Here is a 23,065-nt window from a genome sequence, read left to right on the forward strand (position 1 = left end):
CCCCCCCCCCCCCACCCCATGCAAGCTGCTCTGCACTCATCAGACGGTAACAAAGAGCCTCCAAAACTCACTTTTGTAATCTGCACTCCAGCTCCCAGCCTTGAAGCTTGTGCCTTGGCATGCTATTAGCAGACATTGACCCAACCAGCTGGTGGATCAGCAAGCTTCAAGCAAGAGAAATTCTTTCTAAATCCTCATTACAATGATAATAAAATGCTGACATAGTCTAAAACTGGTCTTGCCTACATGGCTTTACTACCAGCCTTACTGTCAGAATCATCCTTGCCATCAGTATTATGATCATCTCTATTAGATGAGATAATCTCAATTATCATTAGTGCTAATTTATTATGTTCCTCATCAGCTCTGTCATCAGTGTCATTCATCTAATTGTTGCTCATAAGCATTTAACAAAGAAAAACAACGTCTAATCTGCAACATTTAAATCAGCTCTGGGAGCAAAAGTGGAAAAAACCCCATGAAACTCTCAGACCTCCCACAGCATTGCAACTACTAACAGTCTGGAAAAAGAATTGATCTCCAAAAAATGTCTGTAACCTTATCTACAGACACCAGTGGATGTGTAGAAGGTTTTCATCGGGAGGAGTGGGCAATGATGATCTATCTGCTCACCCCTGTGCAACAGATTCTTGGGCAGAGAAGGACAAGGTACAGTCCTCCCTGGCTAGAGACTGATAGGATAGGAAACAACAGTGAAGGTCAGGAACATACCTGTGCATTTATCTCTACCCCATAATTGCAGTTTGCTAGAATGATCTTTTCCTCTCAATTATTTCATTACATGCCAGTGAACTGCAACAGGCTCAGTATAGTTCACAGGTGCATTTTGCTGTTTTCTGAATATAGAAAATGCGGGGATACCACCCAAGGATAGACATCAGTGCGGCAGTGATATTTTATGGTACAGGAACTCTTCCCTTCAAGACAAATCTATTATAAATACTTGGATGACCCTCAAACACCTGTGAACGCATTTGTTCAACAATCCTCAAAAACAGAACGCTGGAGTTATGAGATCTACTTCACATATGCCACAGGATGAGGGAAAACAATCCAGGGCACATAATTTCAAAGCCAGATTCCTAAAGCAGAAATTCCCTGACTGTCAGCAGGGTCACTTCTGCAAGCACTCTCACAGCAAGGAGCCATCCCAACCAGGCTGCTAATGGCAGCTCTGATCCCACAGACAGCACGGGTCTCCTTGAGCCGCAGGCACGTGCGTGGAAAGCCAGATGTCCTGGTTTGTGTCTCTGGCACAGCACTGGGACACTGCAGCCAAACTCTTCCCTGACCCAATTGCACAGATGCCGGAGGAGCGGCAGTAGCACAGGGCTGCGCTTTTTTATCTTCATAGGAGCAGATGCGGGAGGGGACTGATACACGTGAGACCATAACTACAAATTCCAGTGCAGCGAAGCATTTTGCACTTGTTTCCCCTTGGCAACCTGCAGCACAGCAGAGAAAGCAAATGGCAATCAGTGGTTTTGGCAAGCTGAACGTGATTCCTCACCGCTGACATCTGTGTGACGGTCATCCACTCGGGAGGGATGTGGAAGTGAGCGCCGGCCGAGTCTCCCAGGAGCACGACCCCTCTGGAGTCTGCACCTGATGGATGCATTTTGTCAGTCACATGGGCAGAAAGAGCAAACTGAAACCCAGCTTGGAGGGTGCTTAAAGAGGAACAGCAGTAGCAGCTGATGGAGTCACAGGGTGACTGACTACACCACCCTTCACGAGGCTTAAATGTTCAGACACTGCAATAGGATTTTCACTCCATCTGCAGCAGAAACCATCTAACAGGCATTTGCCAACAACCCTAGAGAAACAACTGGGAACTGGGCATGAAAAACAGGGGGAGGTCTTGCTAATTGGTAAAGAGTCCTGGTTGTATTCAAATTGTGTGTTATTTCAGCAGAGGTTCTGCTGTGCAGGCAGTGTTTATTTTTACTATCCATAGATTATGCATTAAAAAGTACTTAAACATTTAGGGAAATCGGATTACTCAGAAAATTGCTCAAAGCTCCTTATAACAGAACTGGGTGGTGGATGTGCTACTCATATGAGTATTTCTGCTAGAACAATCTGTCTGGTTTATAATTAATGTCACTTAACATTTGCAGATTAGCCTTTCATCTAAAAATGTTGAGGAGTCTTGCCAGGCAATGGTTCATCCCCAGGATACTGATTTCAGTGTGAGGTGAGGTGAGTGGCAACTGCAGTCACTGCTGGTTTGTGCAGGCTTTTATTTGTGCAGTGTGGCCACACAGACACCCACCCAGATCATGGTCAGGGAGATCAGCTGGTGCCATCATTTCACCCCTTTAAGGCCTTATCTGGAAAAAAATGCATGTATTTATGGCAGGAGGTAAGACTGGGCAAATGCAAATGTTAAGCTGCTTCCCTAAATCTCAAAGCCATTACACTGGGTTAGTCTTCAGGCACCAGAGAAGATGCAGAGCTGACATCTCAGTTTGCTGCTGCCTCCAGTCCATGTATTCAACTTCATTACTGAGCTGACTTTTAATGGGAAATTACCAGCATCCTGTGTTTTACAAATTTCATCTTTATCAATCCTCAAGATTAAAAAAACTCGATAATTTGCTTTTCTCATGATGTCTCATGTTTTCTCATGTTTCCCTTGCCTTGTGAACATGCAAATGTTGAAATGTTTATCAAATTAATACATAAGATACGTGGTTTATTGTATTGACTCTAATTATTTACCTTTGCAGAACTTCTCTTCATAGGGAATTCCATCTTTTGGATCCACACCCTGTTGGAGAAGAGAAAGGGTAGATAACAGTACCTATCTAGCACCTGAAGAATGGCAGCGCAAAACAGAGGCTGAAAATCTAGTTATTCTTGAATGTTTGCCTGCAGGAGGCACTGCATCATAATAATGATGCAGTGACATTATCTTAATAAGTAGATGTACATTTTAATTAATCATATAAGCTATAATTTAAATAATCATAAGCATCAATAAACAAACTTAATATCAGCTAATAAAACCAGAATAAATAAAAAAGGAACACTTCTAAATTAAATCAAAGACTAAAGAGGACAAAAGAGAAGCAGCAATCAGGAAGATGCAACTTCATTTACTTACCCATATACCATTGCAGTTAGAGTCACTTTTTGCATCCCAATTATCAGGACTAAAACAGAGACAAAAAAGGATAATAAATGTCACAAAAAAGAATTGGGAAATAAGATCCCTAGTGCCATTTTTCACCAAAATTAAAAAGGAATTGAAATTCCTTTCTGCATGAAAGGGTGGGGTTTTTCTCCCTTTTGATCTAGGAGAGGCAATTTTTCCTAGCAAAATGCAAGCGCAAAATGCAACATTAATTTAAAGTTAATACGGGAAATTGCTGAATGAAACTTATCCTTTTAGTCAGTGGCATGGTTTCCCTCCACATCTCTGGTCTGTCTGACCAATTGTAGCTTCAGATGCTTTAGAGAAAGGAAAGAAATGTGTGCACCACTCCCACAAAGGAGTTCCATCCCTGGTCTTGATCATCTCCTCTTGTGTCCCTCAAAGCAAAGTCAAGCAACAAGCAGTGATGTGCTGTCTAAGATTATGGTCAAAACAAAATCTGGAGCTCATTCTTCTGGAAGCCACAGTTAATAAGAAGCCTTTAAAATAATTAAAATCTTTACCGCCTGCCAGGGTACACAGTTGTGTTTTTGTCGTTGCAGTCTCTGCCTCGCCAGTGATAGCCCCTCAATGTCTAAAGGCCAGGAGAAACACACAGATAGGACAGCCATTATTACTCTTGCACTTTTAATTTAAAATATCTAAAATGAGAATCTAACTCAAGGTGTAGGAATAAAACCCAGTAAACGGGTTTTATTCCAAACTCCTTTTGCTAAGCTTTAATAAGTGACACCTAGCATGCTTTGGTGCAGCAATAAGACAAGTTGGCAATTTATTTTTTTGTTTAATATGAATTCACCTCTTATTAATTCAGTAAACAACCACTCAGCAGCAGAGCAATTTGCTTCTGCAGGGAGCACAGCTTTATGTGTGCATTTCCCCAGGTGGCACACATGAATGATTGCTTTTTCATCCAGGAAAAAACTCAACATTTTATGACAAAAAACTGTTCCATTCATTTTATTCCTTTTCCTATTTTCACATGAATGGATAAGGCTTTGCAGAAAGTAGGAGGAATCCCAGAGACATTCTCATTATCAAGGGATTACTGTACCAAAGGAAAGGCTTTGCTTACTGGGAAGGTACTAAATTTATCTCCATCAAAATCTTCAAAAGGCAGTTTATTTCTTAGAACACTGTAAAAAAACAAAAACAAAACCCATAGTGTTAACATATGGAAGGGAATCTATTAAGAAAGTAAAAAAACACAGTGAAGTGTACAGAACAGATAATAACTGGCATGATATTCACTGCTCTATATTCAGTTGTGCCTCCGTGCTTGTACTTCAGCAAAGTGATCCTGCCCAAAGAGCAAATTCTGTATTTCAATATCTGCTGACTGAGCTCTGGAGGTGATGCTGATGGACTCCTGTATGGCTTCAATGTCAAACCTGCAGTCTCTAAAACTAACTGAGACAACAAATCTGTGATAAAAATTGGTTTTTTTTTTTCCTACAGAAAGAGGAAAGTAAAAACCCAAAAATGTTGAGGGAGAGAGAGTGCATGAGGGAGAGATCAGAAAATCTGAGTTGAATACATGCAATCCAACATATGATATACAATTTCATTCCTTTCCACTGTCTGAACTCACAGGGCTCAAACTCAGCACACTTGCAAGATTTTTCATGTCAATCAAGGCATTCCAAATAAACTCCTGATATTTGCAGTTTCAGTTAAATGAGCAGAAATAGGTTAGCAGTTAGTCTTGGCAGTTGAATCAGTCAAATATACAGCTAATAATCCTGATTTATTCTTAGACCTGCTTGAGTATTCCTCCAAGTCATTGGAGTACATCGACAAATACACTTTACAAGTAATCGCCCAGCTCATGTCCCTGGCCTTTCTTAGAAACTGACTCAGAGTCAGCACTGTCATGAGTTGTTTTTCATGGATGCCATCCACCTGACTTTCTTAAATGCCTTGGGATTGTTCTATGCTTCACAACTGACATTAAATTTGGGTTCCTCACAGAGTTATGCAGCTGCTGGTGGCCTTCCTGCACTGAGACATGGGCACCACAAATGGGTGAAAAATGAAGAAGTTTCTTGGGCTCAGAAAATCTCAGGAGAAAGGTAGTTTCCTCTTGGAGATGTCACATCTGTGAGAGTGTCACATATTTGAGCTCTGGGACGTGCTAAAATTAAGCAAATGGTTTAAGCGCTAAAACAACCACAAGGATCCCTGTGAAGATTATTGCTTACCTGAACTCTGTGCAGACTCCTTCTGTACTACCTAGACAGTGGTTTTATAAAGGAAACCAACACAACCAAATATGGGAAGCTTTGTTAGCTAAGGATGACTTTCAAAAGAAGCAAATTTACCATGTTCTGTTTCTAGTTAAGTACTGAAAATGTATACATACTATTTAATCTTCTCACACAGGTTAGCCAGAAGAGGAAATGCACATACACTTGAGAAGCCCATGAAGTTTTTCTGGCGAGGAAGAAAAATAAAAGTAGAAGGATGCTTTAGTTCACAGAAGTGGTGTAGCTTGGGATATTCAGTGTCAGTAAATTACAGAGCTAAACCATGTATTTTCTGCCTAGAAACATCAAAAAAATCCAATGATGCCAATAAGGATGCTATATGCCAGAGGATTTAGATCTGACACAGCAGTTAAGGATTAAGGCTGAGCATTTTACAAACCAAATATTCTTGCTTTCAAAGACATGTACAACTCAAAAAGGAAAAAAAAAGTTCCAGTCTTCTCTCTGTCTTCTCTAATGTAACCAATTTTTTTTTTTCATTCTTTGTAAAAATTACTGTTCTCATGTTTGGTAAACATGGTGGCACCTGACACAGTGCAAATCTAGTGAAAGCCACATGCTTGGAGCCATGAGTCTGGTTTCTACATGCCAAAGGCCAGGGACAACTCTAATAAGAGCAGAAATGAGAAGATCCAGACTGTGCATAGAATACCCTTGAATTTTTAAAATGAGATTTTTACCTGGAAATCTAGATTTTATCTTGGCCAAACATGTAAGATGTAAAAGACAGCTGCTGCTAAAAAAACTCATTCAACATCAGTAGCCCATAGCCTTAGGCCAACCCAGTTGATGTTCCAGGTAGCCAGGAAGCTTCAGAAGCTGAAAGAGACATTCCTAATGAATTGTGTTGCATGGGCAATTAATCCCATAAACATGCTGCTCATGTGGCTTCACTGTAAGTTCAGTTGGTCTTGAAACACTGAGGGTGCTCAAGTGGTCTCTAATTGCAGAGGGCTAATTGGTGCACAGCCCAGTTCTCTGTATTCACTGAGGCTACATTTGCCATGTAAATATGGAGCAGATGAGCAGAAGGGCATACTCATAATTTTATGCAAAGAAGGGTAATTGTTTATCCAGACACAGCACTTGAAAGCTCTGTCCTTGGACCAACTGCTTTCTGTTACATACTTTATATGCACAGAAAAAAAGAGTAAGGTAGTCCTCAACCTAATGATATTACAACCTGTGCCCATCATGAAACAGAAGGTAAAGCTTGGATACAGCTCAGTAGAGGCCAGTGGAAGGTTATTACACACCACGTGGGTCTATAACCCCAGTGTACACAGCTCTGAGTGACAAAGGAGAACTATGAGGCAGCACAGCAAGGCAGTGAGGTCAAGAAGCCTAGGGCATTTCCTTGCAGCTCCAGGGAAGGTGTTTGCTTGGAGAGGTAACAAGGGGCAATGGAAATAAGGGTCTCACGCTGCCCAGAGCAGGAGGTCAGGCACAGAAATACACCGCAGCCAGGATCTCAGGGTGGTGAGGAGAACTGGGCTAGTGGAGAGGGGACAGAGCCCGTAGTACAAAGATTGCAGCAACATTTGTGCTGGTGGCTGAAGTGCCCATGCAGCACTTCATGGTGAAGCAAGGTGAAGATGAAAAAGAGTGGTACCTTTCTCAGGTACCACTGAAAAGGAGGAGGAGGAGGAGATATCTGCAGTGGAGTAGGAGCTGCAATGGTGCACTTTCTGAAGAAGGCAAAAGTGAAATCAAGGAGAAAAGAAAAAGGAAGGTCAAGGAGACAAGAAGCATGAAAAAAACCACCAGTTAACTTTCTTCAGCTCTGTGCAACACACTCATATGACAAAGCTTTAGTCACAGTAGCTTAGAGGGGGAGGAGGTACTGGGGAGTGAAAGGAGAAACCAGAACACAACCACAGAAGAACTGGAGAGAAAAAGCCAAAAGCAGCCAAGGGGCCTTTCCTTAGGCTGAAAGACCAACCTGGTCCCACTGCTGCACCTCCAGTTGCCCTCTGCATGTCCCTATGCCTCTGCACCTCTGTATTCAAGCTATTAGCTGCCTCAGGGCTGTGTCCTGCAGCGTGGCTGGGACACAGGCCTCCTTTTTGCTCAGTGTGTATGGTCAGGTGGGCAGAGAGCATGAAAGGTGCACAGACAGGATGTCAGGTTTTCTCAAAGAGATTTACAAACCTATGTACGCTTCCTGGAAAGAGGAAAGAAATCACTTCCCCCTCTCCTTCATGCAGGACTAATCCTGCCAATAGAAGCACCAGAGACTCTCTAAGCCTTCCATCAGACTAAGATTTGCAGGGTCTTCATCTGAGCTGTCAGTTTTTCACTTCAGCCTAAGCCACAGTATGCAAAGCCTTTGAAGTTAAGGTACCTGTAGTCAAAACCGCACCAGAAAGACAAACTACAGGGCTTGCAAAAAATAAGTACATAAGTAAAACCTCCTTTTATTCTGTTCACAGGCTGTGCTAAAAGTTTACCTTTTGCTGTAAACAGAATAAAATTTTTCCTGTCTTTTTCTCAGGTAATCTTTTGAAAATTCTTGCTGACTGGCTCTCCGTTGATTTCAAAGGCAGGTTATCTTGCATTCCCAAAGACTGCCCAACTTTGGTGGGAATGGATGCACGACGATTACCTGGCAATGCTGTTGCTGAGGACCAGCTGCAGCAGCATTCTGAAACCCAGCAGCCTCTGGCTCCACAGCCTTTGTATTCCCACACCAGGTGGGACAGTGAGATCTGGAGGTAATGCTTTAGTTCTGCTTGGCATTGTGCAGGAGAGTGGCTCATCTGATCTTTGAGGTTGCCTTGGCTATTCTCAAAAGGCAAGGAATACAGGTATAAAAAAGGAGGGAATCTTTGTGTGACCAGGCACTATTGGGTCCTTCCCAGCAGAGACAGGCTATAATTGCAGCATGAGTTGTTGACAGAAGATGGGCTACTTGCCCCTGTGTAGCATGGGGGAGTGGGCAGGGGATCAGCTTATGGATGCTCTCTCCATGGCTTCCCACTTGTCCCACTGTCAGGCCGTGACTTGCAGGCACCTTGTAGTCATGACAGGATTGTACAAATGGTGCCTGCTCTCATTAAATGCCAGAACTCTGATCACTATTCTTTCATTGCTATTGCTCAAAGATGCCCCTTAGTATCTTCTCCACCCACAAGAAGAGTTAATGCTAGAGGTGCTCCCAGTGATTGATAACACTAATATCCTATTCATTGCCTGTTAACATTCCCTAATGACATTTCTGTAATTATTTTAATTGGTTTTACTAAAAAGAATAACAATGAGCCTCTAATGCTTGTTGGTGTTTGGTTTAAGCCACTGCCTTAGAGATGGCTCACTCCTTTTAATGAACGGAGACATCTATTTGAATTTTTTTGAAGTTGTAGCTGCTTTCACTGCATTTCTACATCTGCTGAATACCTTCTCTTTTTTCCAAACTCATAATGATCCTAAGAAATTCCAAGTAAATGTGAAATCCTGGGATCCAGATAGATCTCCCATTCTCATTACAACAGCCATCATAACATCTCTTCTTTTATGCACAGTCACACACAGCTGCCATGCCAAGATGGGGACAGTTAACTTGCAAGAACCTCTTCAGAAGGCTTTCCCCAAACATACAATGCAGCAAAGTAACCAAAAGAGCAGATATGGGAAGAATTGACAGATCTAATTTGACTTTTTGGTCTAGCATGAGCCAGAGCATGAAAGAGTCCAGATGAATGTTTTTCTTTCTTCAACTGATATTTATGCAGGGATGTCCTACCACAGCTGGGATGTTTCTGGTTCCTCACCCACACACTCAGCCAGGTAATCTTCTCCCCAGGCAGTGAGAGCAATTCAGCTCTCACTAAGGAGTATCTGCCTGTGCAGGTAGCATCATGATTTGGGAGCCTTGAGACTGTGCAGGTGATTTCCTTACTCTTTCATCACATGCTGCTCTTCTGGGAGACATGGCTTATGCAAGCATGATTCACACTGTGCTCCCTCCTAGAGATTCTCTTTTGTGTTTCTCACTGCATTGTTTTTCTGGATCTGAAAATAACTTCAGTCTGGGTGAATGGGAAATTGCAAGCTGAAGTAATGCCTCTAGAAATGTTATTTTCTATTTTCCAGGTTGAAAATAAGTTTCAGCCAGGGTCATTACAGGAAGCACACTAGGAATAATGGCAGGAGAAGCCAAGCAAGCATATGATACATGTTTTAATTTGAGCTGACCTTGCATTGTGCAGAAGGTTAGGAAATACTTTGAAACCCAACTGTGACCTTTCTGCTTCCAGCCTGTTTGTCCTTCCTGCTGGCAAATAGGCAGCTAGGAGCAGAAAGGGGCTGAGGGCCAATGGAGATTGAGAGAGGAACTGCATTGAGCAGTTTTGAGGATACACGTGAGGAAAGGCAAAATAGGAGAGCCTATTGCACCCAAATATTGATGCCAACCATGCCACCCTACCCAGGACAGCCTGAAAGGATGTGGCATGCCCATCCCAAGAAAGTGGGATGTGGCTGGCTATGTGAGGGACTCAGCCCAATATGCCAAGGGTGCAGCATGTGCAAGGAAGTAAAGGAATTTTATCCCACAGGGCAGCACCCCCGTGCCAGTCCCTCTCCAGCCCCATGCCTGCACCTATCTCCAGCTCACAGAGAGGACCTGCTTGACTCAGAGCATCTTGTTACAGGTGTTAATGTGCGGACTTGCTCCAGGGAGAGAAGAATAAAGATTTCATGTAATTTGAGTGGAAATTTGAAGCCATCAGTAGCACAGCACCGAATAGTAAGGGAAATGAGTAAGAGATCCTGCTGGTTGCTGTTCTGCGGGAGCTGAGGCCAGTCTCTCCAGTGCTTTGTTTATTTCCCTGGCTTGGTAATTTGGCAATTGCCCAAAGGCTAATTAGGCACCTCAATTTTCACTTTTGTGACTAGCATCACAGTAAGGATTCAGGAATAAGCAATATAAATCATTTCTTCACAAACAGTTAAAGCATTTCCTCTGCATTAAGTGACTTAACTGGAAGCAAACTCTAGGGCTGAACTGACTCACCTAAGTGAACCTAGCAGAATAACAGCTGCTACCCTTCCCTGCTACCCTTTAGAGATCCTCTACAAATCTGAGAACTTTTGGAGGCAGAAAGATTTCAAATGCCATTTTTCAAATTTTAGAGACAAAGGCAGCAACTCATAAATACAGGAAAAATATGCAGAATTTGCATTCAGGCCACTGCTTGAGTTTCAGACAGCCCCAAAGTGCAGTTGTTCTACTCTGAGGTAATGGGTCAGTTCATGAGGCACCACTTACATACAGCTACAAGGTAGCTACATTTTTCATTATTTTTTAAGCTCTCCCCATACTTTCATAATTTTCTCTTATTTCTCCCTCTCTTTCTTCCAGTGTCACCTGATAGAGCAGATCCTGTATCAAGAAGAAGTGAGTCAGCATCCAATTCAATGCTAATCAGGAGGATTCACAGTCAGACAAAACAAACAAGGACTCACTCCTGATAAAATGCCAGTACAGAGTAAAACACCCTAATGCCATTGATTTCTTACCAAGTCCTTGGAAGTCTTCATAATTCTTTTTGCTTTTCTTATTGCAACACTCAGTCCCACCTAGGAGAGCAAGAACAAAATGAAAAACAACCAGATCAGCCTCACAGTATCCTACCAACTTTTCTCCCCATTTCCTACCATTTTTTTCTATTTTAATATCAGTCACAGCACAGAAATGATGTATGAGTCCACAAACTCCTCATCAGTTACTTTTTATTGGACTAACAATCAATTATCCAGTCACCTTCTATGAAACTCCAGTAGCAAGAGTTCATTTATTTTGCTCCAGGGCATCATTTATTTCCCAAGGAAAAGTCCAGATCAGCTGAAGAGCTGAAATTCATATCCTGACTGCACTGCGTGAGCTGCAGAGGACATACTTCTCTAGTGACTCCTCCTGAAGGAAAACTCATCCATTAAAAGGCTAAAAGAGCATTACTCACATAACATCAGTCTGACTTGCTGTGGGAGGGTACAGAGGAAACATTTGCTCTTGCGTGGATAAGGGTTATACTCAGCTGAGGTTCATCCTGGCAGGGGAGCGTGGCATGCAGGAAGGTACACATCAGGGAATAGATTTTGGAAGGAAAATCCCCTGCTTAGGATCCAGGAAGGTTAGCTTTTTGTTCTGGAAATACCTGACCTGGAGAGCAAGCTCTTGCTGACAGTGGCAAGATAGTTTTTCTGGTGGGTCTGTGCCAACTTGTGCTGAAGAGCCATTTTGGGATACCTCCACAATGTGGATACTTATACCTCCATAGAAAGAAAAAGTAGGAGAACCATTCCAAGAAAAGGTCTTGGAGAGGCATCAGGTTGGCCATCATAAGGCCATGGGTTACAAATAAGTCAACTACTAGTGATAGACAAATAAATCCTGAGATTCCTTTGCACACAAGTTCTTTGAAGGAGCAGAGGAAATTTTGTGCAAGGGGCACCATCCATGAGTGTGAGTAACAGCCAAGGACAGCTCTGCTGGCAGCAGGAGGACACATCTGCCATGTGTGGTGCCAGCAAGGTCACATACACCCTGACGGCTGCTTGCCATGGCCAGAACTGCCAAACACTGCCATGGTCCTGCTCTCCAAGCTTTCCTCAAGGCTCTGCCACTGCAGAAACCTCAGCAAATACATCTTTGCAGCCCATGAGGTCCAGAGCCCTGGGTGCTGCCTGGGGAAGTGTTGAAGCGTGGGCAATAAGTAGCTGCTGTTTCTGCACTGTGCATTAAACACTGACCTGGCCTTAAGAAATTTTTCTTGTGTCACAGCACAGAAAGATCACACTGCTTCTCCTGCCACAAAGATTCTTCCCAGTTATGGAGGTGAAGCAATGCCCCAGATATGCTTATGCCATCCAAAATATTTAACAACTGTTTAACAACTCCGACGAACAGAACTTTCTAAATTCAGACATATCTTTCCATAAGAAAGGAAGTTCTCACAACTCCAGTTTAGGAAAATAAATAAGAGAAGAGAGAGTCAGAGGAGTCTGGAATGGTCGAGGTAACGCCAGTGTACTCCCCCCAGCTGCTCCATTTTCAATTCAGGACAATATTTTTGTATCTCAGTGATGACAATTCCCATATGTTGTGCTGCATTTATTAGGCCACCTTTGAAAACAGCTATATCTGTGAGATATTATATGTGACATTACTAAGTGATGGCCTCTGTCCTTCCCCTCAGCATTCAGCATGATGAAGGCTGAAAGCACCGCCTGTTTGCTCCCTTTCAGCCGGAATAACTACTTATGTTCTGCAGGCTTTGAGAACTGGCAAAAAAACCCCAACCTTAAAATAAAAAAGAAGATAAAAATCAATTATTTTGGAAAATGTTTCAAATGGGAAAAAAAATCCAGAATATCACAAACACATTAGCACCTAGTTTCTGCTCAAAACTGTTAGTGGGGACAAACTGCTCTGTCTGAAAATGACCTGCTATCAGTCCCTCCTACAGCCCAGCCTAAGGACATTACTGCCAGCCTAACATCAACTGAGGTGATGTCATCAACTGAGAAGTCAGCACAAGTTTATATTTATCTGGACAGAACTACAGGAACTCAGCAAGGGGGAAAATAGGGATGCTTCAGCAAATGCTATTATTACAGCACTTGGAAAAAAAAGAAAATGTCCCTCATGTGATGGCACCTTACTGAACAGTGGCATGCCAGATTAGAATATTAAAGCAGATTTAATTTGTATTTAAAGTAATCATTGCCAGCATTTTTGTGCTGGGGATAAAATTTAGCATGCTATTATAATTGATTTAGGCAGTGATCAAAGCAAATTAATTAACCGTGATATTCAAGGGTCAAATATTTATGGTGAACAACACAAAGGGATACGGACGAATAAGCATAAGCAGCAAGGAACACAGACTTCTAAGCTGCTGGGTTTTAATATATGTGTCGCATTAATATATGTAGTTAATATATGTTTAATTCATGGTGTCTATAGTCTTCTAAAAATCAGGGTATGTCACAAATAGATGAGAGAAGCTAGCAATGAGCCAAGACGTTGTTTTCTAGTTTTGTCCCCCTGGGCAACTTCTGTCCCCAAAACCAATCATGCATCTTACGTTTGCCATTGTTATGTTGTACAATACCAGCTGCTGTCATTTCTACAATAAAATTACTTGAGAGGCAGATGTGAAAAATTGCTTGAAATTGAGTATAATAGAAGGAAAATTCCCAGAGAGGTAGGATTTATCAGTCCTTTTCTGCTGGCCAGGGTAGGAGAGACCTTTCTTGCTCACAGCAGCAGCACCTGAGAAGTGCATGATTCTGAAAGCTACAGGAATATTGTACTCAGAAAGCAGAAAACAAGGGAGGAAAAGGCTGGAATGACCTTGTGTGTAGAAAACGCTCTCTCTGAAGCACTAAAGTTGACACCTTCTCTCACTTTACAAGTTCCTTCAGCCAAGACTTCAGGTTGGACTGTGGAAGACTGGCAGCTGAAACACCCACCGGGAAGAAAACGCTCCTGGTTTCATGGGTCACCTGTAATCCCTGGCTGACCCCAGCATGTCAAGCCTGCCACTGAAGGCTATATCACCCAGACAACCTCCCCTGCTGCATCTTGGCTAGCAAGGAGCCTCCTCTCTTTCCCATGGCATGGGAACACCACCAAGGAGGGGCTTCCCTAGGCTTCAGCAGCTGATGGATGAGTCCTGGGGAGCAGCCAGCACCATCCACCCCAACTGGTGCAGCCCTGCCACCCTGTGTGCACAAGATATCCAGCCGTGGATGGGGCTGAGGGCAGGGTGTCACTGGGATTTCATTCACTGCCTTCTTTCAGTGTTCTCCACAGAGAGCACGTGCTCCCAGTAATGATTTCTTTTTTGGCAAACAGATGTATTTCTCATTGTAAACAAATGCACAAACCAACTCTAATTCTCTCTCATTTATCATCCTTGTTAGCCAGCTTTTTCCCAGGAGACCAGATATTTACAAAACACTCCAAGTTTCCTTCTAACTCATTTTCATCATCCTTTAACCAGGAGTAGCAAGATAGCAAAATTCTGCAAAGCTTGTCAAATAGCACAGCTGAAAGTGGGATTTGTTAATGAGCAATGATTCTTTGTCCTCACACTTTTGTCTGCCACCTTCCCACCCCAAATATCTCTATGCCTGCTGTTTTCTAGGGTCCTGCCTGAGACAGCTTCTACATTGGCATGGCACAGCTGCATGCACCACCTTGCAAATCCCATGCCACCTTATTTCCTTTGGATTTGTTTGGTGGAATGTTAGGATTGTATGATTTGGCTTTTTGGGGTTGTTCGGGTTTTCAGTTGGGGTAGGGTTTATTTTATTTTATTTTATTTTATTTTATTTTATTTTATTTTCTGCCACTGAAGAGAAGCAGAGGAAATGAAGAGAAACAAGTAAAAGAGGAGGAACGAGCACTCAAACTGTGCCTTCTGCTATTACCTGTCTATAGGTTTCTTCAGGGCTCAGTTCTGGCTGCAGCAGAAACTCACATTTCAGTAGACTTTACTTGTTTCCAAGAACAAAGGGTAAAAGGAAGGCATCTTGCTCCACAGGACCTAGCCTACCTCCCAGATGCTGTTTGCTTTACTGCTTGTGGTCTCAAAAGAAGGAAACAAGTCCTAGTCACGAGGTTTACTTTGGACTGGCAGCCTGCTCTTAACCAAGAATGCAGAAGCACTCCCATCCTGGAGTTTGGTTCTGTCTCACCTCCAAGGAGGAAGCTCAGATGAATGAGAGATATCAGCAGAAGTGTTTTCATTTTACTAAACCCCAATGGGTTTCTTTTTTCTACCCAGAATTAGTTGGCTCCTACTTTGTCAAAGAGCATGCTGACCACAGTAATACCCACGAGGGATGTGGTTTTTTAGAAAGTCAGTAAAAGACTTGATAGAGGGTACACAAACCAGCATGAGTGCTTGTGGCAGTGATGTTTATTCTGGTAAAATAAAATTTTAAGAGCATAAATATATATATTTTTGCTGATGAAAAATGACTTTCACCAAAATCCTATAGATGGACTTTAGGACAAAATATGCACCTGAAAGGTCTCTGATAATCTGGAGCATAAAAGTGATGGGAAGCAGAAGAAGCACCCTGAAAGGCAGAAAGATGGAGTCCAAACTTCTAACACAGACTGTTTTAGTGATTGCTAGAGCATGACCACAGTGCTGAAGTCAAGCCATTATTCTGGCCCCAACAAATCAATTAAAGAATTGCCATTTAACCAAAAAGGCCAGCTGGTTTAAAACAATCTAGAGCTTGATGAGAATAATCTCCTGCAAACCTGTTTGTTCCCAGGGCCAGAAAGGAATCTTGGTAGGCACTGCATAAAACTCTTCACCCTATTTCAGCCCTTTTCACTCACTGAAGGAACATCCCTGAATTACACAACCTACTGCAGAAAGCCCTCCAGCATATGAGCTGATAAACAATTTTGGCTAAAACATCATCCAGTCATCCTAAACCAGCTATCTTGGATGCCTGTACTACTGTCAGTCTTTTAGAGTGATGCTGCAGCCCATCTTAGAATATCTGTTGTTGATGTGGCTTGAACTACAAAGTGCATTACAAAAAACTACAAAGCATTTTACAGCAGCTTCAGATACCATCCACTTTTCAGCCACCTTTAGTAACCCTTCACTTCTGAGGTACCCTATTAGTTTGTCTCTTTACTTGAAGGAGACCCCAGTGTTGCCACCCTCATACTAAAGGGCAGAGGAGAAACTTTACTCTGCTCTACAAGCCACTGGTGGCAAGAAGGGGCTCACAGGATCCATTACGAGGGACATCCGGTTGTACAGTCATGTTGGTGATCCAGGAGCTGTAAGGACCCCTTCCAATCTTCCCCACCAGCATCAGAGGTCTGCTCCTGGAACTGCTTCCCAGCAGAGCAGCCCACCTTTCCCAAGCCCCAGCAACAGGGTGCTGCCCTTGCCCAGGCTGGATGCCCTTCTCCTCCAGCTCCGTGCTGAGAACACCAAGTTCCATGCGAATGGAGTAATATTTTTTACTCATAATTAGAGCAAAGTCTTCCAGAATAATCACAGAGTGCTAATAGCTCCAGGAAGCTTGGAAAAAAAAAAAAAAAAAAAAAAATTTGGGCTAATTTGTCAGAGACCAGGGAAGTATGTAAAATGATGCACGTATCATTTACACAGATTACAGTGTCTCCATTAAGAAGACAGTTTGAAAGGCCTCTGAAGCAGGGGCTCTTCCTTCCTCAAAATACAAATCCTCACGAAAGCAACTGTGCACAAACAGAAGAAAATAAACTAATGACGGAAAAAGCATGTTGTTATTTTCCACTATCCAATTTTTTATTTAGAGATAATTAAAACCTGAGCATTACACTGCCTTTGAAGGACAGGTAACACTATTTCTTTCACTCCTTTTGCCAGTACAAATATGATACTAATTCTGGGAAAATGGGCATCCAAAAGTCTAAATGAATAAATGAAGTACCTGAAAATCAATAGAGTTGAACAGAACAGTCATTAGTATTAAAGTCTTGTTCAAACACTCAGCAGGGGACTGCGCCAACATTTGCAGACTCATAAAACTGAAGTGATCAATCAAATTACAAACGAAAGAAGCAAATGCGAGGTAAACTGCATTTTATGCACCTGTGTCTCTGATTGTATATTAATTTTTTTCACCCATAATTCATCTTTACTCAGTCTGGCTAGTCACAGAGTTACTGTGGGCAATTTATCAACCACTTGAGCATGAATTCCAAGCACTGCTCTTCTCCTCCCATCTCCTTATGCTCTCCCGGGGCACAAGAAGAGGCAAAAGAAGGGCACAGTCAGTGTAAAAAAATTGTTTTGTTGGTAGAGTTCCCCAATTCCTGTTGAGAATACCTTGACAGAAAGGGGTTTAACTACCACTTGGAAGGGAAGAGGATTTGCTTGAGCCACTTAGAGGGACAGTCTCCAGGCCATGGAAATAAGAGTCCAAATTTTGTTAAAAGAAAATAAACCAAATCCCTCCACATTCAGCCGTTTTCCTTGTGGACAGTGCATTCACTGAAGTGGTTGCTGGAGGTGGAAGGAGACAATACCTTGGTCCTACACCTGCTCCGGGAGATGGGTAAGAGCTCACAAAGATGTGACAGCAACCCCACGAGTGGCATTCTTTCCTCTCTGTCTGATAAGCCTAGCATTTCAACACAGGTGTTCTAATTTCTTCACAGGAGCCACCTTGATTTATGCAGCCACTCTCTCCAAGCTCCTTAGCCTAACTCACAGTGCAGCTATGGCGAGCCCATTCCTCTCTTTCAGTGCATTTCATTGCCTGTATCCTCTTTCACTTCAAGAAGTGCCTTGCACTTCTGACCCTCAGTTCAGGATGGGGGATTTCTGATGGCACTTTGATGGAAGTTTGGGCAATATTCTGGTTGAGTTGAGTTAGTGGGGGCCCTCTCTGCTGCTTGCACTTGTCTTCTTTCACCCCTGTGTGGTTGCACACCCATAGATCTCTATGTTGACATATCGCGGAGCACAGACTCATACCTGCTATAAACCAAATATTACTGCCATTCTTGGAAGGCAAGTGTTTTTCCAGACCTTAATACTGGCAGAACTAAATCCATCTTGGAGGTGAACTGCAGGTCACTGAAGCCCATAAAAAGATTGCCTGATTTCAGTGACTGCTGGACTAGACCCTGTGTGAAACAGCTCATACAGACTGTTAGAAATCAAACATGTCTTTCTCCATCCAGATGCAGGGAAAAAGATTTCCAAAAATAGGTGCTGAAGTGAATGGCTTGCTTTTCAACACCACCAAACAACCCTCATCACTCACAGTGTGACTGGAAGTGCGTGATGGCTGGAGTGGAAAAAATTACTCACAACCAAAAGAATCCCAAAACAAACAGCATATATTTAGACACCTATGTCTATATGTACATGTGCAAGTATAGCAAAGGTCTAGGACATGCAATCAAGGACGTGCAAATGTTGGTAGCAAATAACTGTATATCAGAGAAGTGGTGGTAATTAAATATGATTTCAGCCTGTGGCAGAAGATAACGCATATTAGCTTAAACCTCTTGCACTGCAGACCAATCCAAGTCAAATAGCCCTGCATTTGCAGCAAGTAGCTTGTGCCCACGGAGGCTGTCACGGCAGATCAGGCAATGTGGGGATCACTTGTTTTGCCGTGGTAACGTGGTGGCATAGATGAACCTCAGCTGAGATCTGCTTTGGGTTATTGTACTGCTTAACAATAAAGTACTTACTCTTCCTCTATGATCCAGACTGGTACAGGAGAATTTGTCCCTGTGACTCCCACACACCCTCAGCCCAGTGGATGATGGTCCACACAGCTAATGTGTGTTATGCACCTTTTGTTCAAACAGATATTTTTCAGGAATGTCCATGCTCTAAATGTTAATTTCCTAGACAATGCACATGCAGTGGAAGGCTTCAAACTGCTCAATTCCAGTTTAAAAGACATCCCACAATCAATAGTTTTAAGAAAACTTGGAAACAAACCCACCTTTGGAGGAGAGTAGAGATGACAAAGTGGTTGTCCTGGATCCTGTTTACACAGCCTCAAGGAATGGCAAACCACATCGGCATTCATTTCCCTGTCTATGCTGAACGAAATGATGCATAAACAAAGACTATTATGTTTTTCTGGGCTCTTGAAAGGAAAAGCTATTTCCATGGGAAGCTAAATCTTCCCAACACACCACAGAATAATCCCAGCTCACTTCACCGTGGCCCATAACCGCTGCTCAGTACAGTGTTGGGTTCTAATGATTTTCTGCCACGACATCCTACTCAGCATTTAAAATTGGAACCCAGGATGATGAAAAAGGAGCTCTACATGCAGCACCTGAATCAAATGCATTATAACTATTCTAGTTTTTTAATCAATCATAAGCCTGACAAAGATTTAAAGGTTAAAGTTAATGCATATGCAATTTGGCACATATGAATGTTCAATCATTAACTCAACAGCATAACCAGAAATCCTTCAAAGATCCTTAACCTTTAATCACCAAGCATGAATGCTAGGATTGTTTCTTCCTTTTTTGGGACACACCTCTGGGCTAATTAGGAATTAAATTAAAATGTTTGATTACAGTATTTCTTAGTCCTGTAAGCACTTTGCAGTCCCTTGGCTAGTTTTAAAAACAAAAATAAAAGCCCTAGGGAAGAAGAAGGTCTAGTAAAAGCTCTGTTAATTAAACTAAGAACTTTCAAAGAGGAATAAAATGACCTACATTTTATTTTTTTAATCACTTAGATTAAATAGTAGGCTTCCCCAAGAGTGTATATCAAGGTCGGGGCTGAGAGCATGTAGGGGCTGACAATTAGAAAGCCTGATTAAAGGTAGAATGGAAAGCAAGAGCCAAGTAACAACGATGTGATTTTATAGAACCTGTCTCATACACACAGGTTATTCAAATTCCTCCCTCAGCCAAATGATCTGAATTTCAAAAGATAATTATATCAGGTGGGCCTGATCTGAGATTTAAATGGAATATCAAAATGGTTACCAGTGGCACCCTGTGTTTATTCACTCAGGAATAGCTGTGCCAAATGCCAAACCAGAATCACTGTGAAACATCTCTGCTTTAAAAATAATGTGATTTTAGGATGGAAATCCCTCCACTTCAACCTGACAGCACATCTGTACCTGTCAAGAACAAACTAAGCAAAAATCTGAGAGGACACAGCAATACTTACAGTTCAGCTATGTGTGGTCCATAAAGTTCAGCAAGCACATAACAGAAACCTTGCAGTTTTTCTAGAAAACATAATTTAAAAATTTTTTTTAAAGTAATTGAACATGGTGAAACTGGTTTCATAGCAGTCAAAATACAGAAGCAGTTGGTTCATTAAGGTGAATGCTGATTTACCTTAGGGAAAGGCATATGAATCTCTGACCTCAGTGTAGCACCAGAGAATGGGAAAATCTGAATTTCTAATCTTGCCTAAAACTCTTCTGGCTTTAGGTAAGTCTCATGATAAAGGAAAACTAGCTTTTGTTAATTTTTCTGAATATGTCATAATGGAAAAGTCAAAAGAAATTGTGCATGCCACAGAATCTTCTAAGCAGTTTATACAAACATCTCAGTAGGTCTGAAACAAGAAAGAAAACAAACTCATAAATCAAAGTGCAGAAAGTGATGTTGGGCTTGATGCTACTCCTAGAACTGCCTCAGAGCTTCTGGGGGCTTGTGGAGCTAAGAGAATGTGTTTTGTGTAGAGCAGGACTTGTGCAGGAGTAATTGCATTCAAAGAAATACCTGACACTTTTCATTTGGCTTCCTTTCACAGTCCACAGCTGTGTGCCTTTTTGGGATGCTGGCTCAGGTGGTTTCCTTAATATGTGTGAAGCATATCACGGATAAGACAGCTCATCAGAGAGTCCTTTAAGGCACTGTTGTAAAATAACAGGGGATCCATGCACCCGAGCAAAGAAACTGAGGGAGAGTGGGGGTGTGAGTACAAGCAGGGCACTGATCTGACAGTCCCACGAAGGAAAACTGCCTGTTTCTTGGCCTGGGCAGACTAGAGCTGGTTAACCATGCACATATCCTGCAAAGGAGGTGCCAGGCCTTGCTCCAGCTGGGGTGGTGCTGTGAAATGTCATAAGAGACAGGTTCACACAAGTGCCGTGACAACAAACTTGCAGCTCCTCAAACTCCTCAGAGTTTTCTCTTGCACCTCCATTAGCCAGGCAGATAACTATCTGTACCTGGGGAAGAAAGCACAGAGTATTCTCATCTTTCCCAGAGAAAACCCACAGAAACACCCAAAGCAGTCACTTCCCTCTGACTTTGGGCTGAATATTCCATTTTAACCAGTGCCTGGACACACCCAGGGCTGCTGCATACAGGGTGGGTAGTTCTGCTGTGTGGAGGGTACAAATCCTTGTGGCAGGGACTCCACTGGTGGCCATGGGTGTGCTCCTGCTCCCACAGCTGCTCTCCACCCAGGCTGGCAACCTGCATCTGAGAAAGGAGGACTGGCAGCAGGAAGGCATATCAGGCAAAGAAATAATTTTCCCAACACCCTCCTACTCATGGTGTTGCAGGCAGCTTCTGTAACTACAGTAGTTGATTTTTCTTATTCCATGGCAGGTGTTTTATTTCAATCAAGTTATTAGCTTCATTTCTTTGCCTCCTTTGCCACATAACTCCTCACTATTGGCTCTTTAGAAGCAATCTGAAAGTAAAAATTGGTCTTGTGACTAGAATTAGATTTTATTCTTGTTCACCTAAAATGAAAGATGTTGCAGACATCAATAACCCTGTGTTTGGCATCACTGTTGATTAGAAAACCCTCTGATGAGGCTTGTCAGGGGGGTACCTGGCTCCCTAAGGTAGCCTGCAGGCAAACGTGGCTGGCTTCCCCAACACCTCCCCAGTACATCACGGGCAATGGTCTCCTTATGAGTTTCCCAAACCAGCTGGTTTCCAGAACATTTTTGGCTCTGGAGGAGCCAGCTGGCTGCTGTAACTTCTCCTGGTGTCTGAGAAGAGAGCAGACTTTGGCTACCTATCATCTCTGGGGAGCTGATATAGGTTTTGCTGGTCACATTGATTTCCTTAATGCATATAGGAAACTTAACGTGTAATTACCCCACGGTGTAAAAAGTGATGGGAGGTAAAAGGAATAGTAATAATGTTAAATTATCGTTGAGCATGTAAAGTCCTCTTGGAAGATTCAGATGCCATTCAGGCTTTGGCTTTCAACAAAACACCAAGACCAAAGCCACATACAGCGTTTACAGGACCTGCCATTGGAGCCAGGCTGCATTCATGTGTTCACAAATCTCCAGCTCTGCTAACACACACAAGGAGAGGATATTGCAAAGAGAAATCTCTGTTAGGAAGAAGCAGTATAAGTCAGAAAACAGGGGGAGAGAAAGAGAAAAATTATGAATAACTGTGGGTGTTCAGGGGCAAAAAAAGAGCTTAAACAAAAATAAATGCTGGAAAATTCAGAGAAAATGTAGAGTACACTTGCTTCAGGTAAAAGAGATTCCCAAAGATCCCTTAGATCCCCTAAGAACAGTCAGGAAGGTTTTCCTGTATAGCTTCATAGTCCTGGAAACACAAACACTGGCTGAGTCCCAGAGGACAAATATTTGCCAAAAAGATGCTATTATCACACTGCCATTTGCACTTGAGCTCTAAGGTGTTTACACAGCAGCGGTCAACACAGAAGCAGAGCATGACTCAGAGGCAAAGCTGGAGGCAGAGGGTCTCAAGGCACATTTCGGGTATCAGACACCTCTTTGTCATCAAGCAGACAGTCAGTACCCAGGTAAACATACATTCTTGCTAACAATACCTCTTACACTGTAAATACTGCCCCTTCCCCCAGACCTGGCCTTTCTCTCTGCTCAAGAGCCTTCTTCACTCGTGACATTACTGTTCTTATTGTCATAGGTCTATTTGCCATGTCGCTTGAATCACACACATTGCAAGTATTTCCATACAAATGAGGCTGTGGTTCTGTTTTCTGCACAGCCTGTGAGATTGAGTGGGACTGACAGGTAATGAAATTTTCTCTCTTTTTCTCTAAGCATTTTTTGTTCTTGAACATCACATAACTTTACAGAAGGCTTGATCCAAACCTGACTCAGAATTATA

The 23,065-nt window shown here is 42.5% G+C and overlaps 1 protein-coding gene across 2 annotated transcripts in view; it reads right to left on the minus strand.

Moving 5' to 3' along the window:
- AOAH (acyloxyacyl hydrolase) overlaps positions 1-23,065 on the minus strand; it is a 73,844-nt gene that overhangs the window by 35,072 nt on the left and 15,707 nt on the right. For both annotated transcript variants that reach the window (XM_041466479.1, XM_041466478.1), the window contains exons 4-12: positions 20,148-20,208; positions 18,949-19,048; positions 10,969-11,028; positions 5,544-5,614; positions 4,257-4,317; positions 3,685-3,755; positions 3,131-3,179; positions 2,746-2,794; positions 1,532-1,626 (exon numbers count right to left, since the gene is read on the minus strand). In XM_041466479.1, coding sequence (XP_041322413.1) covers positions 1,532-1,626; positions 2,746-2,794; positions 3,131-3,179; positions 3,685-3,755; positions 4,257-4,317; positions 5,544-5,614; positions 10,969-11,028; positions 18,949-19,048; positions 20,148-20,208 — 617 coding nt within the window. The remainder of the gene's footprint in view (positions 1-1,531; positions 1,627-2,745; positions 2,795-3,130; positions 3,180-3,684; positions 3,756-4,256; positions 4,318-5,543; positions 5,615-10,968; positions 11,029-18,948; positions 19,049-20,147; positions 20,209-23,065) is intronic.

The sequence above is a fragment of the Pyrgilauda ruficollis genome, unplaced genomic scaffold (assembly GCF_017590135.1).
Source record: "Pyrgilauda ruficollis isolate IOZ18807 unplaced genomic scaffold, ASM1759013v1 scaffold2, whole genome shotgun sequence".
NCBI lineage: Eukaryota > Metazoa > Chordata > Aves > Passeriformes > Passeridae > Pyrgilauda > Pyrgilauda ruficollis.